Raw genomic sequence first — 15,854 nt, 5'->3', positions numbered from 1 at the left:
CAACCTATGGAATGGGAAAACATATTTGCAAATGACATATTGGATAAAGGGCTAGTATCCAAAATCTACAAAGAACTCACCAAACTCCACACTTGAAAAACAAATAATCCGTGAAGAAATGGGCAGAAGACATGAATAGACACTTTTCTAAAGAAGACATCCAGATGGCCAACAGATACATGAAGAAATGGGCAGAAGACATGAATAGACACTTTTCTAAAGAAGACATCCAGATGGCCAACAGATACATGAAAAGATACTCAATGTCACTCCTCATCAGGAAAATACAAATCAAAACCACAGTGAGATACCACCTTACACCAGTCAGATTGGCTAAAATGAACAAATCAGAGGAGACTATAGATGCTGGAGAGGATGTGGAGAAATGGGAACCCTCTTGCACTGTTGGTGGGAATGCAAACTGGTGCAGCTGCTTTGGAAAACAGTGTGGAGATTCCTCAAAAAATTAAAAATAGATCTACCCTATGACCCAGGAATAGCACTGCTAGGAATTCACCCAAGGGATACAGGAGTACTGATGCATAGGGGCACTTGTACCCCAATGTTTATAGCAGCACTCTCAACAATAGCTAAATTATGGAAAGAGCCTAAATGTCCATCAACTGACAAATGGATAAAGAAGCTGTAGTTTATATATACAATGGAATACTACTTGGCAATGAGAAAGAATGAAATCTGGCCATTTGTGGATGGAGCTGGAGGGTATTATGCTACGTGAAGTAAGTCAGCAGAGAAAGACAGATACTATGTTTTCACTCATATGTGGACCCTGAGAAACTTAACAGAAGACCATGGGGGAAGGAAAGGGGGGAAAAAAGTTACAGAGAGAGAAGGAGGCAAACCATAAGAGACTCTTAAATACTGAGAACAAACTGAGGGTTGATGGGGCGGTGGGGAGAAGGGAAAGTGGGTGATAGGCATTGTTGAGGGCACTTGTTGGGATGAGCACTGGGTGTTGTATGGAAACCAATTTGACAATAAGTTATATTTAATATAAAAAAAAAACTTGAATGTAGGACCTGAAACCACAAAACTCCTAGAAGAAAACGTAGGTAATAAGCTTCCTGACAAGAGTCTTGGCATCGAATTTTTAGATATGACTCCAAAATCAAAGACAGCAAAAGCAAAACTAAACAAGTGGGATCAATCTACATCAATCTAAAAAGCTTCTTCACAGGAAAGGAAAATTAAAAGGCAGCCTATTAAATGAGAGAAAAAAATGTAAATCATATATCTGGTAAGGGATTAATTTCCAATGTATATAAAGAAGTCAATATAATAGTAAAAAAAAAGCAATCTGTTTTAAAAATGGGCATAAGATATAAATAGACAGTTTTCCAAAGACATATAGATGTCCAACAGGCACATGACAAAATGTTTAACATCAGTGATTATCAGAGAAATTCAAATCAAAACCATGAGATATCACCTCACACCTGTTTGAAGGCTATTATCAAAACCACGAGATATCACCTCACACCTGTTTGAAGGCTATCAACAAGTGTTGGTGAGGATGTGGAGAAAAGGGAACCCTTTTGCATTGTTAGTGGGAATGTATACTAGTGCAGCCACTATGAAAACAGTAGGGTGAGTCCTCAAAAAATCAAAAATAGAGTTACCACACGATTCAGCAATTCCACTTCTGGGTATTTATCCAGAGAATACAAAAACACTAACTCAAAAAGATATATGCACCCATGTGTTCATTGCAGCAGCATCTACAATAATCAGGACATGGAAACAACCAAAGTGTTCATCAGTAGATGAATGGATAAAGAGGATGTGATAGAGATAGAGATAGAGATAGAGATAGAGATAGAGATAGAGATAGATACACAATGGAATACTACTCAATCATAAAAAAAAATGAAGTCTTGCCATTTGTGTCAACCCAGATGGACCTTGAGGGCATTATATGTGGAATCTAAAAAATGAAAGAGACAAAACAAAGCTCATAGATACACATAGAACAGATTGGTGGTTGCCATTGAGGAAGAGGGTTGAGAGGTGGACAAAATAGGTGAAGGTGGTCAAGGTGAAGGTGGTACAAATCCCAGATATTAAGTAAATAATTCATGGGGATGTGATTACAGCATAGTGACTATACTCAATAATATTGTATTGCATTGTGGAAAGTTAACAAGAGAGTAAATCTTAAAATTCTCATCACAAGAAAAGCAATTTGTAACTTTGTATGATGACAAGACTTGTGATCACTTTACGACGTATACAGATATATGAATTATTATGTTGTACATGTGAAACTACAATTTCATGCCAATTTTACTGCAAAAAATAAATTTAAAAAGATAAAGAGTAGACGTGTGGATATCAATTAGGACTTTCTCATCTAGGAGAGAGAGAAGATTGAAATTTGAACTCACATTCTGACCATGAAGAAGATGTCATTATGACTCAGTGAAAAATTGCACATGACAGTTGAGGTAGTGGGAAATATCAAGGAAAACATGGAGAATCTAACTACACAAATACATAGATTATGATGCATCCAGTATGATAGACTTTGGAGGACATCCCATTTCGGGAAAAAAACTGTATTTCAGTTTTAGACTTTTGGAGGTTAAGTTGACTTTGAAATAAAGTGGAGATCAGGTAGACCACGGAATGTATGCTCCTGGAGCTCATAGGAGAGCTCTAGCTGGAGATACTGACAAATAATGATATTTGAAACCATGGACGTGAATGAGTTTATCTAAGGGGAGAGTAAAGAGTAAGAAAAAATGGAAGAGAACTGACCTAGTTCAGACTCTTAAAAAATTATGACATTTAAAGGCCATGTGCAGAAGTCTAGAAGTGACTATTAATGTATGAATGTGCTGCTTAATGTGTTTAGTACAGTATGGTTGGAGAATGGGTCAAGTGGGAGTTTACATGGGAGTGTATGGAGAGCAGATCATTTGGGTTCAAAATGTGGGAAGCCTGGAAGGCTATGTATGCCAAGTTCGGATTTCATGCTAGGCAAAGTGGGGAGCTGTGAGTGAGCTTTGAAGGGGAACTGGTAAAAGGATCAAATTTGCATTTTAGGCAAATTATTCTGGCAGTGATGTATAAGATAGATTAACAGTTTGGGAGGTTGGAGACACTGGAATATAAATTAAGAAACTATTATAATCCCACAGTGGTTGTGAGAATGGAAAATAGGGGATCTGAAAAATACAGAGTAGTATACTTAATAGGAGAGTCAAATTGGGCTCTGAAATCAAGATGACTTGGAGAATAGTGGTGCTATTAAACAAGATTGGAAACATGCAATGAAAAGTAGGTCTGGAGATACAAGGAAACAGTTATTGGATATGTTAAATTTCATGCGCTAACCCATCCAGCAGATAGCTGGAACAGGGAGTGTGGAGCTCAGGAGAGAAATTGAGGCCAGTACTATAAATTTAAGAGTCTGCACAAGATTCTTTGCTGAAGACATGAATTTGGATGAAAACTATCAGAAAGCTGAGCTTTATTTTTATGGGGCAGGAGGAGGAAGTAGACAGATTGAGAACTGAGGACATTTTGTATCTTCAACAACCAGAGTAGAGTGATTCAGGAGTAGGTGGTCAATAATGCCAAATGCCGTAGATGGGGGAAGAGAAAATGAGCTTACTACACATGCTGTTGGATCTTGTGCTTAGAAGTTACTGATAACCTTTGAATAATCAGTTTCAAAGAATAACCCTTAAACTACCAGTTCCAAAATGGTGGAGGCTAGTTGCAATAGGTTTAAAAGAGAAATGAGGAAAAACAGTCAGGAAGAAATGTATCTGCATTTCCATTACTCATATTTTGTAATTTTTATTGTTTTTCTGGCCCCGGTGACCATTTAATCAAAAAAGATTGTTGTTTTAAAACTATTTATGAAGTGTTATATAAATGTGACTGTGTTTTTTTTAAGTAGCTTAAATTTTTATCACATACCTCATAGTTCAGTGCTAAAGTCTTTTGTTCAGTGAAGTTTTATGACTATACCAGCAGGCTGGTCTTAGGTTATTTTATTTTGTGTTTTCTAAAGAATAAAAAAAGTTTTCAATTGCATCAGTCTATTTTTTGTATGACGAAGCGATCTGGCTCTAATCTATCTAGAGATAATTAAGATATTGGCATAAAACTATAATTAGCTAGTGTAAATTTAAATGAGTTTGTCTACCTAAGCAAATGTTTTCCAGTCCAATATAAAGTACAAAGTGCTGCCATGCTTTCTGTTCCCAATTAGATACAGTCTTCCGGTCGAGTTTTACAAATTGCCAGAGCCCTGATGGAAGATGCTGGCAGATACACATGTGTGGCCACCAATGCGGCCGGAGAAGCACAACAGCACCTTCAGCTACATGTGCATGGTAACGTCATTCCCATGTCTTAACAAAAGAATATTTCTATGACTTTTTCTTTTAACACGATGACTCATTTTTACTGAATTACAGTATAAAAGAAACAAGTGTTTATGTTAGTCTATATTAAAAAACTAGGTTTTTTTACATTATTGTAATTATAATTGCTCATATTAAGATACTCAGTTTGTCAGGTATCAATTAAAAAAATTTTTTAACATTTATTCATTTTGGAGAGACAGACAGAGCATGAGTGGGGCAGGGGCAGAGAAAGAGGGAGACAGAATCCGAAGCAGGCTCCAGGCTCTGAGCTGTCAGCATGGAGCCCGACACGTGGCTTGAACTCATGAACTGTGAGATCATGACCTGAGCCAAAGTCAGATGCTTAACCAACTGAGCCCCCAGGCGCCCCTGTCACGGTATCAGTTAAGATATTCAGGTTGTCAAATAGGATGTGCTAGAGTTCATAAATAAATATCCTACTGTGTGTTTTTAATTATTTGAACTCTGTTAACTAAAAACGTTGTACACATAACTTTTATCGTAAAGACAGAGATGCAGGATTGTGCCTTAGTATTTTCTGTGATTTTCTTTCCTGCCTATAAGAGGGATTTTGTAAGTAGAAGGTAGCCTTGACTGAGGATCTTCTCTCATGTTTTTGAAAAAGTCTGGGTGGCCATGGAATACCCTCTGAATATTATAGCTTCACAATAAACTTGAAAGAATAGTTGACCTTGAATGTGAGACTTCAGATCTCTGGAGTCTCATCAGAAAAGGTCAAGAATTGTAGTTTTGAACTTTCCTAATTCAGCTAAATATATTTGCAGAGAGCTATCCAAGATCTCCATTTATACTTTATTCACTTTCTCTAGTCTGTGTGATTGTTTGTTAAATCCTTTATTCATTCATTTCATTTATTCTTCATTCATTCATTCATTCATTCATTCATTCATATATTCACTCTGCATTTACTGAGCAATTTAACTGAGAAGGATGCCCTAGCATCTAGCTTGATTCCAGGTACATTTTTAGTAGGCAGTCAATAAATACTTAAGAAATGAAAAAGTAAATAGTAAGTGAATGAAAAAAATTTAAATTGGACACTGAATTCTTCTCATCTGCTTTACATTTTTTATTTAAATCAATCAGTTAAAAGATTCAGATCATCAGTTCCCTAAATGTTTCTAATAAACCCATTTATTTTCCCCCTTTCCCTAAATACGATCACCTAACTTATGGATGTCATACCCACAGACTATGTTCCTTAACAAGGCCTTTATTTCTTCATTTAGCAATTAACTTAAAGACCAATATCTAACTATAACGATCTTGGAATTGGTTTGCCATGCTTGAGAGTTTGGGAACAGGCTGACCCTGCTCTCCCTCAAGTTGCCTCGCATTTACCGCGTTCCCCTCAAGGGCTTTGTCTCTTCCTAGTGCTCTACATCAGCTGTCTCCAGCACATACTGAAACTTCCACCTCCATCTAAGAGTGTGGTGTGGGCGGCCTTGCTCTCCTTTCCCCATTTTCGTACCCTCAGACTCCTCCTCTCCTCTTCCTACAAGCTGTTTATCTTCTCCCTTCCAGCAGTTTCTGTCTTTGTCTCCATTGTTGCCTAAAAGGAAACAGTTAGGTGGGCTAGCATGATGTGTTGGCAATTACCTCAGGCACTGGAGTCAGGCCAGTTGTGGTTTAAAGTCTATGCCAACCATGATCTATGTAACCTTGAGCAAACCATTTAATTTCTCAGAGTATCTGACTTGCAGAGTGCTTTTGAGGTTTTGAGGTAAAATACCTCCCCCCTTTACTCTCTCGGGTGTTATCAAAAAGAAAGATGTTTTTGTTCTCTAGACTAGATTAAAATACTTAAAATGAAGAATAGAATGTATGTCTCGAGAGCTGGGAAAAACAAAACTTCAGCGTTCGGAGCTCCCAAACTTTAATGTTTCTAAAAATCATATGTATTGCGTGTTAAAAATACAGCTTCCTGGGCCCAGTTTCAGATGTCCCCAAACAACATCTCTGATGCAAGTGGTCTGTATGCCATTACCCAGAGAAACATTGGCCCAGACTCTAAAAACTTGCTTAGAGATTTACTAATGTAGTCAAGAATAATTGAAAACCAGAGTTCATGAAAGAAATCAAGGATTCCATAAAATATAAAGCAACAACAGAAAGAAAAACATCAATACCTAAGAAAACATAAGTATATAAACCTACAGTCTGAATATGGTAACAAAATATATGTTAGCAAGGATTGCAATTAGGGTACATGCATGCATGGAAAATCATCAGGCAGAGGGGCAGCAAGCTGGAAGACATCTGAGTTAATGTGAGAAGAAAAAGAAACAGAAGGTTAGTCATTGTAAGTATGTATTAAAAGCTACCAAGCTGGATGGAGCATACAAAACAATCTTTTTGATACAAATCACAAATGGAATAGAGGTAAGATACAGTTCATCGATCTGAAAAGGAGAATAAATGATGAAGTGGACTTCTAATCTAATATTGATTGCGATCCACCTGGCAGGAAGTAGTTAGTTACTGTCCAGAAATCAGGACAGAAAGCTGACATATCATCTTGGTACTCTCGACAGTGATGTCCCATTGGATGCAAAGGACTCCAAACTTGATTCTGTCCTCTTCAATACTTGTATTAATAACTTCAGTGAGGGTGGGAGATGTTAACAAAAAGTGTAGGAATTTCTAAAGGATTAGTTGGCCATAGATTTGAAAAATATCTCAGAAGTTAAAATAGCAAGTTAATCTGATGTGAAAAACTACATACAAATAGGGTGGGAGAAGAGTGGCTTACGGACTCCACACATTGAAATACTGGAGATATCAATGGCTTTCTGTAATTAATGTAGACATGCGCATTCAATTTTATAATAAAGTTAATAATCTTAGAAGTTAGTACTAGAAACAGTATGAACAAGAAAGGAAATAGCCCTATTATACTCTTGCTCTCTGAATGCTTCTGAAGTATTATATCTAATCCTGGTCCTATATATTAAGAGGGACATTGAAAAATCTATAGAGAAGCAACTATCATTTAATTTAGTATTTTAATTGATTGATTTAACCAGTCTTATAGTTGCTTTCTAAGTGAGCATTTGTTTTAGTCCTAATCTTTATTTATGGGGTAACACATTCAGTGAATGAGCATTTACTGTAATTGTCATCCAAAAGTACTCAACCCTAAGAACCTCAGCTTTCCAACTGTTTAATATTTTCCTTTCTTATAAAAAAGATTGTAGATTCCTTCATTCTCCTCAAGCATGGGAAAACGTGTTTTCAAAAGGTGAAGTAAGGGTGGATGGTCTCCTGGACTAGAAGATTATGTCATGATCATGAGGAACATTCTTGTGATCCCCTAGGTTTCTTAGGGGGAGTTATGTCTTTTATAGAAGGCAGAGACTCTCAGTAGGTGGTCCTTTTTGATCATCAAAGTTTCATAATTCTGAAAGTTCTAATTCTCTAGACCAAACTATGAAATTTTATCTAAACCTCAGATATTTGCCAAGTGAGACAGATGTTTCCACAAACAGATGATTTCTTGGGGTCTGATGGCTCAGGCATTCATTACATCTGTACTTAATTATATCCTAGGAAAGATTAACCAAGGTGAAGCACCCAGAAGTGGCATGTTATGGTTAACAGCATGGGTTTTTAATTTGTGTCCCTCTACTGCCAAGTAATATCATGAGGACAGTAGGCTTAGATGTTAAGTTTTTAGATCTGTTTTCTCATCTGTAAAATGGAAAGAATAATGATAGTGTAATTGGGGAGGTTGTTACGAGGATTAAATGAAAGCCTGCATGTGCTTACAACTACAAGCTTACCCTGGTGCCTGGTTTCTAATTATTATCTGTAAATAGCAACTTACCAACTGTTTTGGCCAAATGCATATTTGGCTTTTGGCCCTTCTCACAGCACCAACATTTCAACAAATATATCTGAAGTTCCACTGCCTTTACTGTTGGCCAGGAACCATCCTGCGCCTGTATTAGCTGTCTGGTGAAAACATTAGTAGAGCACCCATTAATTTAATTTTATTATTTTAAAGTATTTGCTTGGCTAACATCTGCTAACACCCACTTAAAAAAGGTTCCTCTATCATTTCTGTGTTTTGGTTAATAGCCCACTTGTGACCTAAAGGAGACTTGGGAATGTTGTGAGGAACTTTTTTTTTCTTTTTTAATGGATAACTTGAGTTTAGCACTCTAGTATTTTCTCAGTATAAATAAATTTATTACTCACTATATCATAATTCTTGCAATTATGTGGGATTAACTAAGTTTTTTATTAGTTATGTATTAAATTGAATTTAAACAGGATTTGAAAAAGTCAATTCATGCCTGTAATTAAAGTCATAAGTAAAATCTAGCCCATGATATATTCAGAAGAAGGTATTGTGGGTTTGGCATGATAATGCACATGCAGCTTTTGGAGGAAGGAGAATAGAGAAAAAGTCAACAAGTTGAATGGAATTCAACCTCCTGTTTAGAGTATGCAGACATCTTACCTCCTGCTTGGAGTATACAGACATCTTACTGTTAACATAACATACTATTTATCTTATGAATTTCTTTTTATTCTTCTAATTTTTTTTAATGTTCATTAATTTTTGAGAGAAAGACCAAGACAGAATGCAAGCGGGGGAGGGGCAGAGAGAGAGGGAGACACAGAATCCCAAGCAGGCTCCAGGCTCTGAGCTGTTAGCACAGAGCCTGACATGGGGCGTGAACCCACGAACTGTGAGATCATGACCTGAGCCCAAGTCGGATCCTCTAACCCACTGAGCCACCCAGGTGCCCCATGAATGTTTCTCTCTAAAACAGTGTTCACCTAAATTCAAAATTGTAAGATGATTCCTTAAATGCTAGAAGGAAATTATGCGTATATCACATCTTCTTTATCCATTTATCCGTTGTTGGACACTTAAGATTGTTTCTGTGTCTTGCCTATTGTGAATAATGCTGTAGTGAACATGAAAGTGCAGATATCTCTTTGAGATACTATTTCATTTCCTTCAAATATATACCCAGAAGTGGGATTGCTCAATCATATGGTAGTTCTATTTGTAATTTTTTGAGGAACATCCATACTGGTCTCCAATTGGCTATACCAATTTCCATTCCCACCAATAGTGTACAGGGTTTCTTTTTCTCCACATCTTCAACAACACTTATTATCTCTTGATTTTTTATAATAATCATTCTAACACACATGAGGTGATATCTCATTGTGGGTTTGATTTGCATTTCCCTGATGATAAGTGATGTTGAGCACATTTTCATGTACCTATTGGTCACTTCTTAGTCTTCCTTGGAAAAATGTCTTATTTAGGTCCTTTGCCCATTATTTAATTATTTTGGATTTTTTGCTATTGAGTTGTATAAGTTTCTTGCTTGCTGGCTAGCTGGCTGGCTTGCTCCCTTCCCTTCCGTTCCCTTCCCTTCCCTTCCCTTCCCTTCCCTTCCCTTCCCTTCCCTTCCCTTCCCTTCCCTTCCCTTCCCTTCCCTTCCCTTCCCTTCCCAGAGCTAGAGGGAAAGAGAGTGAGCAGGGAAGAGGGAGAGGGGGAAGGAGAATCCTTAGCAGACTCTATGCCCAGCATGGAGCCCAGTGCACGGCTAGATTTCATGACTGCTGAGATTGTGACCTGAGCTAAAATCAAGAGACAGACGCTTAACCAACAGAGCCACCCAGGCACCCCATATCAGTTTCTTATGTATTTCAGATATTACTCCCTTTTCAGATATATGGTTTCCAAAAGTTTTCTTGCATTTAGTGCATTGCCTTTTCATTTTGTCGATTTTTTTCTTTGCTGTGCAGAAGATTTTTAGTTGCTGTGCAGAAGATTTTTAGTTGCTGTAGTCCCACTTGTTTATTTTGCTTTTGTTGTTTGTACCTTTGGTGTCATATCCAAGAAATCATTGCTAAAGCAAATGTTAAGTACATTTTACCCTATGTTTTCTTCTAGGAGTTTTGTGGTTTCAGGTCTTATATTTATGACTTTAATCCATTTCAAGTTAATTTTTGAGTACCACACTGTCTTGATTACATTGATTGATTTTCATATGTCAAACCAACCCTGCCTTCCTAGTATTAGTCCCTCTTGGTTATGGTGCTTAATCTGTTTTATATGTTGCTGAATTCACCTTACTAGTATTTTGTTGATTATTTTTATGTCTTTATTCATAAAGGATGTTGGTCTGTAGTGTCCTTTTATTCACTTTCTCTGTCTGGTTTTGTTATCATGGTACAACTGGCCTCTTAGAGTGATTTGAGATGTGTTCCCTCTCTGCTCTATTTTGAAAGAGTTTGTGAAGTAATTTTCCTTAAATGTTTGGTTGCAGGACTTTATTACTAATGTAATTTTTAAGTTTTGCACATCTATTCAGATTTTCTACTTTTTCTTGAGCCAGTTTTAGTAATTTGTGACTTTGTAGAAACCGTATATTTCATCTAGATTATCTAATTTGTTGGCACACACTGGTTTATAATATTCCCTTATAGTCCTCTTTAATTCTGTATGGTTGATCCTCTTTCATTTCTAATTGTAGTAATTTCATCTTCTCTCTTTATGTTTTGTCATGGTCAGCCTATCTAAAATTTTGTCCATATTGTTGATCTTTTCAAAATACCAGGTTTTAGTTTTGTTGATATCTCTTTCATCTTTTTATTGTCTATTTAATTTATTTGTACTCTAATCTTTATTTTTTTTCCTTCCTTCTGCTTGTTTGGATTACTTTACTCTCTTTTTTCTGGTTTCTTAAGATGGAATATTAAGTTATTGGTTTGAGATTTGTTTGTAATGCAGTTGTTTATGGCTACACATTTTACTCCAAGCATTGCTTTATGTGTATCCCATAAGTTTTGGTATGTTATCTTTTTATTTTCATGTTTTCAGGGTTTTATCAAGTATCCCATATTATTTTTTAATATAATTTATTGACAAATTGGTTTCCATACAACACTCAGTGCTCATCCCAACAAGTGCCCTCCTCAATCCCATATGATTTTTTTGACCACTTAGCTACTTAAGAGTGTGTTGCTTAATTTCCACATATTTGTGAATTTCTTAAGTCTTCTCTTATCATTGATATCTAATTTTGTTCCACTGTGGTTGCAGAACATACTTTGTATGATTTTTTTTCTTCCAAGATTTTATTTAAATCCAAATTAGTTAGGGGTGCCTGGGTGGCTCAGTTGGTTGAGCGGCCGACTTCAGCTCAGGTCACGATCTTGCAGTCCGTGAGTTCGAGCCCCGCATCAGGCTCTGTGCTGACAGCTCAGAGCCTGGAGCCTGTTTCGGATTCTGTGTCTCCCTCTCTCTGACCCTCCCCCGTTCATGCTCTGTCTCTCTCTGTCTCAAAAATAAATAAACGTTAAAAAAAAATTTTAAATCCAAATTAGTTAAAATATAGTGTAGTATTGGTTTCAGGGTACTTTATATGATGTTAAGCCTTTTGAATGTATTGAGACTTGTTTTAAAGTCTAACATAGTCCATCCTTGAGAATGTTACAAATGCATTTAAGAAGAATGTGTATTCTGCTGTTATTGCATGGACTGTTCCATGTGTGTTTGTGGTTTATACTGTTGTTCAGGTCTTCCATTACTTGTTAATTTCCTGTTCAGTTGTTCTATCTGTTATTGAAACTGAAATAATGATGCCTTCAATTATTTATTATTGAATTACCTGTTCTCCTTTTGATTCTAAAAATTTTTGTTCCATGTGTCTTGAGATTCTGTTGTTATGTAAATGTATAGTTGTAATTGTTATATTTTTTTAATGTGTTAAGACTCAGTATCATTTAAAATTACCCTACTTTGTTGCTAGTAATGATTTTTGTTTTAAAGTCCATTTTGTTTGATATCGATATAGCCTCCCTGGTTTTTGTTTGTCTACTGTTTGCATCGTTTATCTTTTTATGTCCTTCCACTTTCAACCTATTTGTATCTTTGACTCAAAAGCGTGTCTCTTGTAGACAACATACAGTTGGGTCATATTTTTGGTTTTTGTTTTAAATCCATTCTGCTAGTCTGTGCCTTTTGAGTAGTATTTAATCCATTTACATTTAGTGTAATTACTGACATGATAGAGTGTATAGTCTACCATGCTATGTGTTTTTTATATGTATTATGTTATTTTGGTTTTTATATTTCTCCATTACTGCCTTTTTTATTAAATAGATATTTCCTTGTGTACCATTTTATTTCTCTTGTTTCTTTTACTGTATTTTTTGAGTTTATTTTTAGTGATTACCTTGGGGATTACAATTAGCTTCTCAATTAACAATATTATACTTTGGATTAAAACCAATTTAATTTCAATAGTATAAAGAGTTTTGTTCCTTTATAACTCTCTTCCCTTTTCCCTCTTTTGTGCTATTCGTGCCACACAAATTACACCTTTATTCCTCATGACCCCATCAATACAGACTTATAATTATTGACTTATGCTGTTGTCTTTTATTTTTTACTAAAAAAATTTTTTTAATGTTTGTTTATGTTTGAGAGACAGCAAGAGATAGAGTGTGAGCAAGGGAGGGGAAGAGAGAAGGAGACACAGAATTCAAAGCAGGCTCCAGGCTCTGAGCTGTCAGCACAAAACCTGACATGGGGCTCAAACTCATGAACTGTGAGATATGACCTGAGCTGAAGTCAGACACCTAACCAACTGAGCCACCCAGGCACCCCTATGCTGTTGTCTTTTAAATCAGAGAGGAGAAAAAAATAGTTTTGCTCAAAATACACAGTTTTACTGTTTTTATTATTAGTTACTTCTACTAGTGCTCTTTTATTTTTTCATGTGTATTAGAGTTACTATTTATTTGTAGCCTGAAGGACTCTCTTTAGTATTTCTTGTGAGGCTGGAGACTAGCAATGAATTCTGTTTTGTTTTGTTTTTTTTATTTCCATGAATGTTTTAATTTCTCCTTCTGAAGGATAGTTTTGCTTAAGATAGAATTCTTTGTTGATAGTCTTTTTCTTTCCTCACTCTTAATAAGTCGCCCAGTGCTTTGTGGCCTCCATTTTTTTAATGAAAAATCAACTACTGGATTTATTGAGAATTCCTGTATATGATAAATCACTTCTCCATTTTGCTGCTCTTAAGATTATCTCTTTTTTATATGATATATCCAAGTTGGAATTTGTTAAACTTCTTTAAAGTTAAAGTTTGTTGAACTTCTTAAATGTGTACATTAATGTTTTCCCTCAAATTTGGGAAGGTTTCAACCACATTTCTTCAAATGTTCTTTCTACACTTTCTCTCCTCTCCTTTGGGACTTACATTATGCATAATACTTGATGGTGTCCCATAACCCTCAGGCTCTGTTCTGTTGATTTTTCTTTGTTCTTTTTTTCTTTCTGCTTCTAAACTTGGATAATCTCAATCGATCTGTCTTTAAGTTACTGACTCTTTCTTCTTCCAGCTCAAATATTGCACTTTTAAATTTCAGACTTTCTATTTGGTTCTTAGTTCTTAGTTCTTAGTATCTTAGTTCTTAGTATCTTAGTATCTTAGTTGATACTCCCAGTTTAGTGAAACATCATTCTCCTACTTTCCTTTACATCTTTAAACGTGGTTTCTTTTAGCTCTTGGAATGTACTTAAAATAGCTGAGTTAAAGTCTTTGTCTAGGGGTGCCTGTTAGGTGTCGTACTCTTGATTTCAGCTTAGGTCATGATTTCACAATTTGTGGGATCGAGCCCTGCATCAGGCTCTGTGCTGACAGCATGAGCCTGCTTGGAAGTCTCTCTTTCCCTCTCTCTCTGCTATCCCCTGCTCACATTCCCTCTCCCTCTCTCTATCTTAAAATAAATAAATAAACATTTAAAAAAATAAAGTCTTTGTCTAAGAAGTTCAACACCTGGGCCTCCTCATGGACATTTTCTCTTGACTGCTTCTTTTTTGTGCATGGACCATGCTGTCTTATTTCTTTGCATGTTCCATAATTTTGTGTTGAAAAGTAGACATTTTAAATAATATAATGTGGCATAAAAAGATGCAGAGCATCACTAATCATAAGGGAAAAGCAAATCAAAACTACAGTGAGATGGGATGCCTGATTGGCTTAGGTAGTTAAGTGTCTGCCTCTTGGTTTCAGCTCAGGTGATGATCTTGCAGTTTGTGAGTTTGAGCCCTGCATCAGGCTCTGCACTCTGGATGCAGATCCTGCTTTGGATCCTCTGTATCCCATTCTCTCTGTCCCTCCCTCACTTGTTCTCTCTCTCTCTCTCTCTCTCTCTCTCTCTCTCTCTCTCTCTCTCTCAAAAATTAATAAACATTTTAAAAAACTTCAATGAGATATCACCTCACACCTGTCAGAATGGCTAAAGTAAAAAACACAAACAAGTGTTGGTAAAGATGTGGAGAGAAAGAAACACGCATGCACTGTTGGTGGGAATGCAAACTAGTGCAACCACTGTGGAAAACAGTATGGAGGTTCCTCAAAAACTTAAAAATAGAATTATCTTCTGACCCAGTAATTCTACTATTGGGTATTTACCCAAAGAATACCAAAACACTAAATCAAAAAGATATATGCACTCCTATGTTTACTGCAGCATTACTTACAATAGCCAAATTATGAAAGCAACCTAAGTGTCCCCTGATAGATGAATGAATAAAGAAGAGGTTTTATACACACACACACACACACACACACACACACACGTGTGTGTGTGTGTGTGTGTGTGTGTGTGTGTACCCACATATATATATAATGGAATATTAGCCATAAAAAAGAATGAAATCTGGCCATTTGCAGCAATATGGGTGGATCTAGAGAGTATAACGCTAAGTGAAATAGAGAAAGACAAATACCATATGATTTCACTCATATGTGGAATTTAAGAAACAAAACAACAGAAAAAAGAGATAAGCAAAGAAAACAAACAAAAACAAAGCAGACTTAATAGAGAACAAACTGATGGTTACCAGAGGGTAGGGGGATGGGTGAAGGGGATTAAGAGAATACTTACCATGATGAGCAATGAGTAATGTATAGAAGTATTGAATTACCATATTGTACACCTGAAACTAATATAACACTAAACATTAAATATACTAGAATTAAAAAATTTAGAAAAATAATATAATGTGGCAATTCTGGAAGTCATATTCTCTTCTTTCCATAATTAGTGTTATTGTTGTCCCTGTTGTTGCTGGGTTTTTTTGTTTGCATCTTCTGTTTTTTTTATTTAGTGAATAGGTAGAATACTGGTACCCCCCAAAATGTTCACATCCTACTCCTAGAACCTGTGAATATGTTAGGTAACATGCAAAGAGGAATTAAGAATACAAATGGAATTAAAGTTGTTAATCAACTGACCTCAAAATAGGGAGATTACCCTGGATTATCCAAGGTACCCAGTGTAATCAGAAGGACATTAAAAGTGGAAGAGGGAGGCAGGACTTTAGAGTGATAGGATGAGAGGGTCTTATGAGTCTGCCCCACATCTCCATTGCTGATTTTGAAGATG

General features: G+C 36.1%; 1 protein-coding gene across 1 annotated transcript in view; it reads left to right on the top strand.

Moving 5' to 3' along the window:
* HMCN1 (hemicentin 1) overlaps positions 1-15,854 on the top strand; it is a 474,606-nt gene that overhangs the window by 285,352 nt on the left and 173,400 nt on the right. Inside the window, exon 36 of the mRNA XM_047840704.1 lies at positions 4,244-4,367. Coding sequence (XP_047696660.1) covers positions 4,244-4,367 — 124 coding nt within the window. The remainder of the gene's footprint in view (positions 1-4,243; positions 4,368-15,854) is intronic.

This window comes from Prionailurus viverrinus, chromosome F1, assembly GCF_022837055.1.
Source record: "Prionailurus viverrinus isolate Anna chromosome F1, UM_Priviv_1.0, whole genome shotgun sequence".
NCBI classification, from domain to species: Eukaryota; Metazoa; Chordata; class Mammalia; order Carnivora; family Felidae; genus Prionailurus; species Prionailurus viverrinus.
This window is presented reverse-complemented; position numbering and strand designations above follow the sequence as displayed.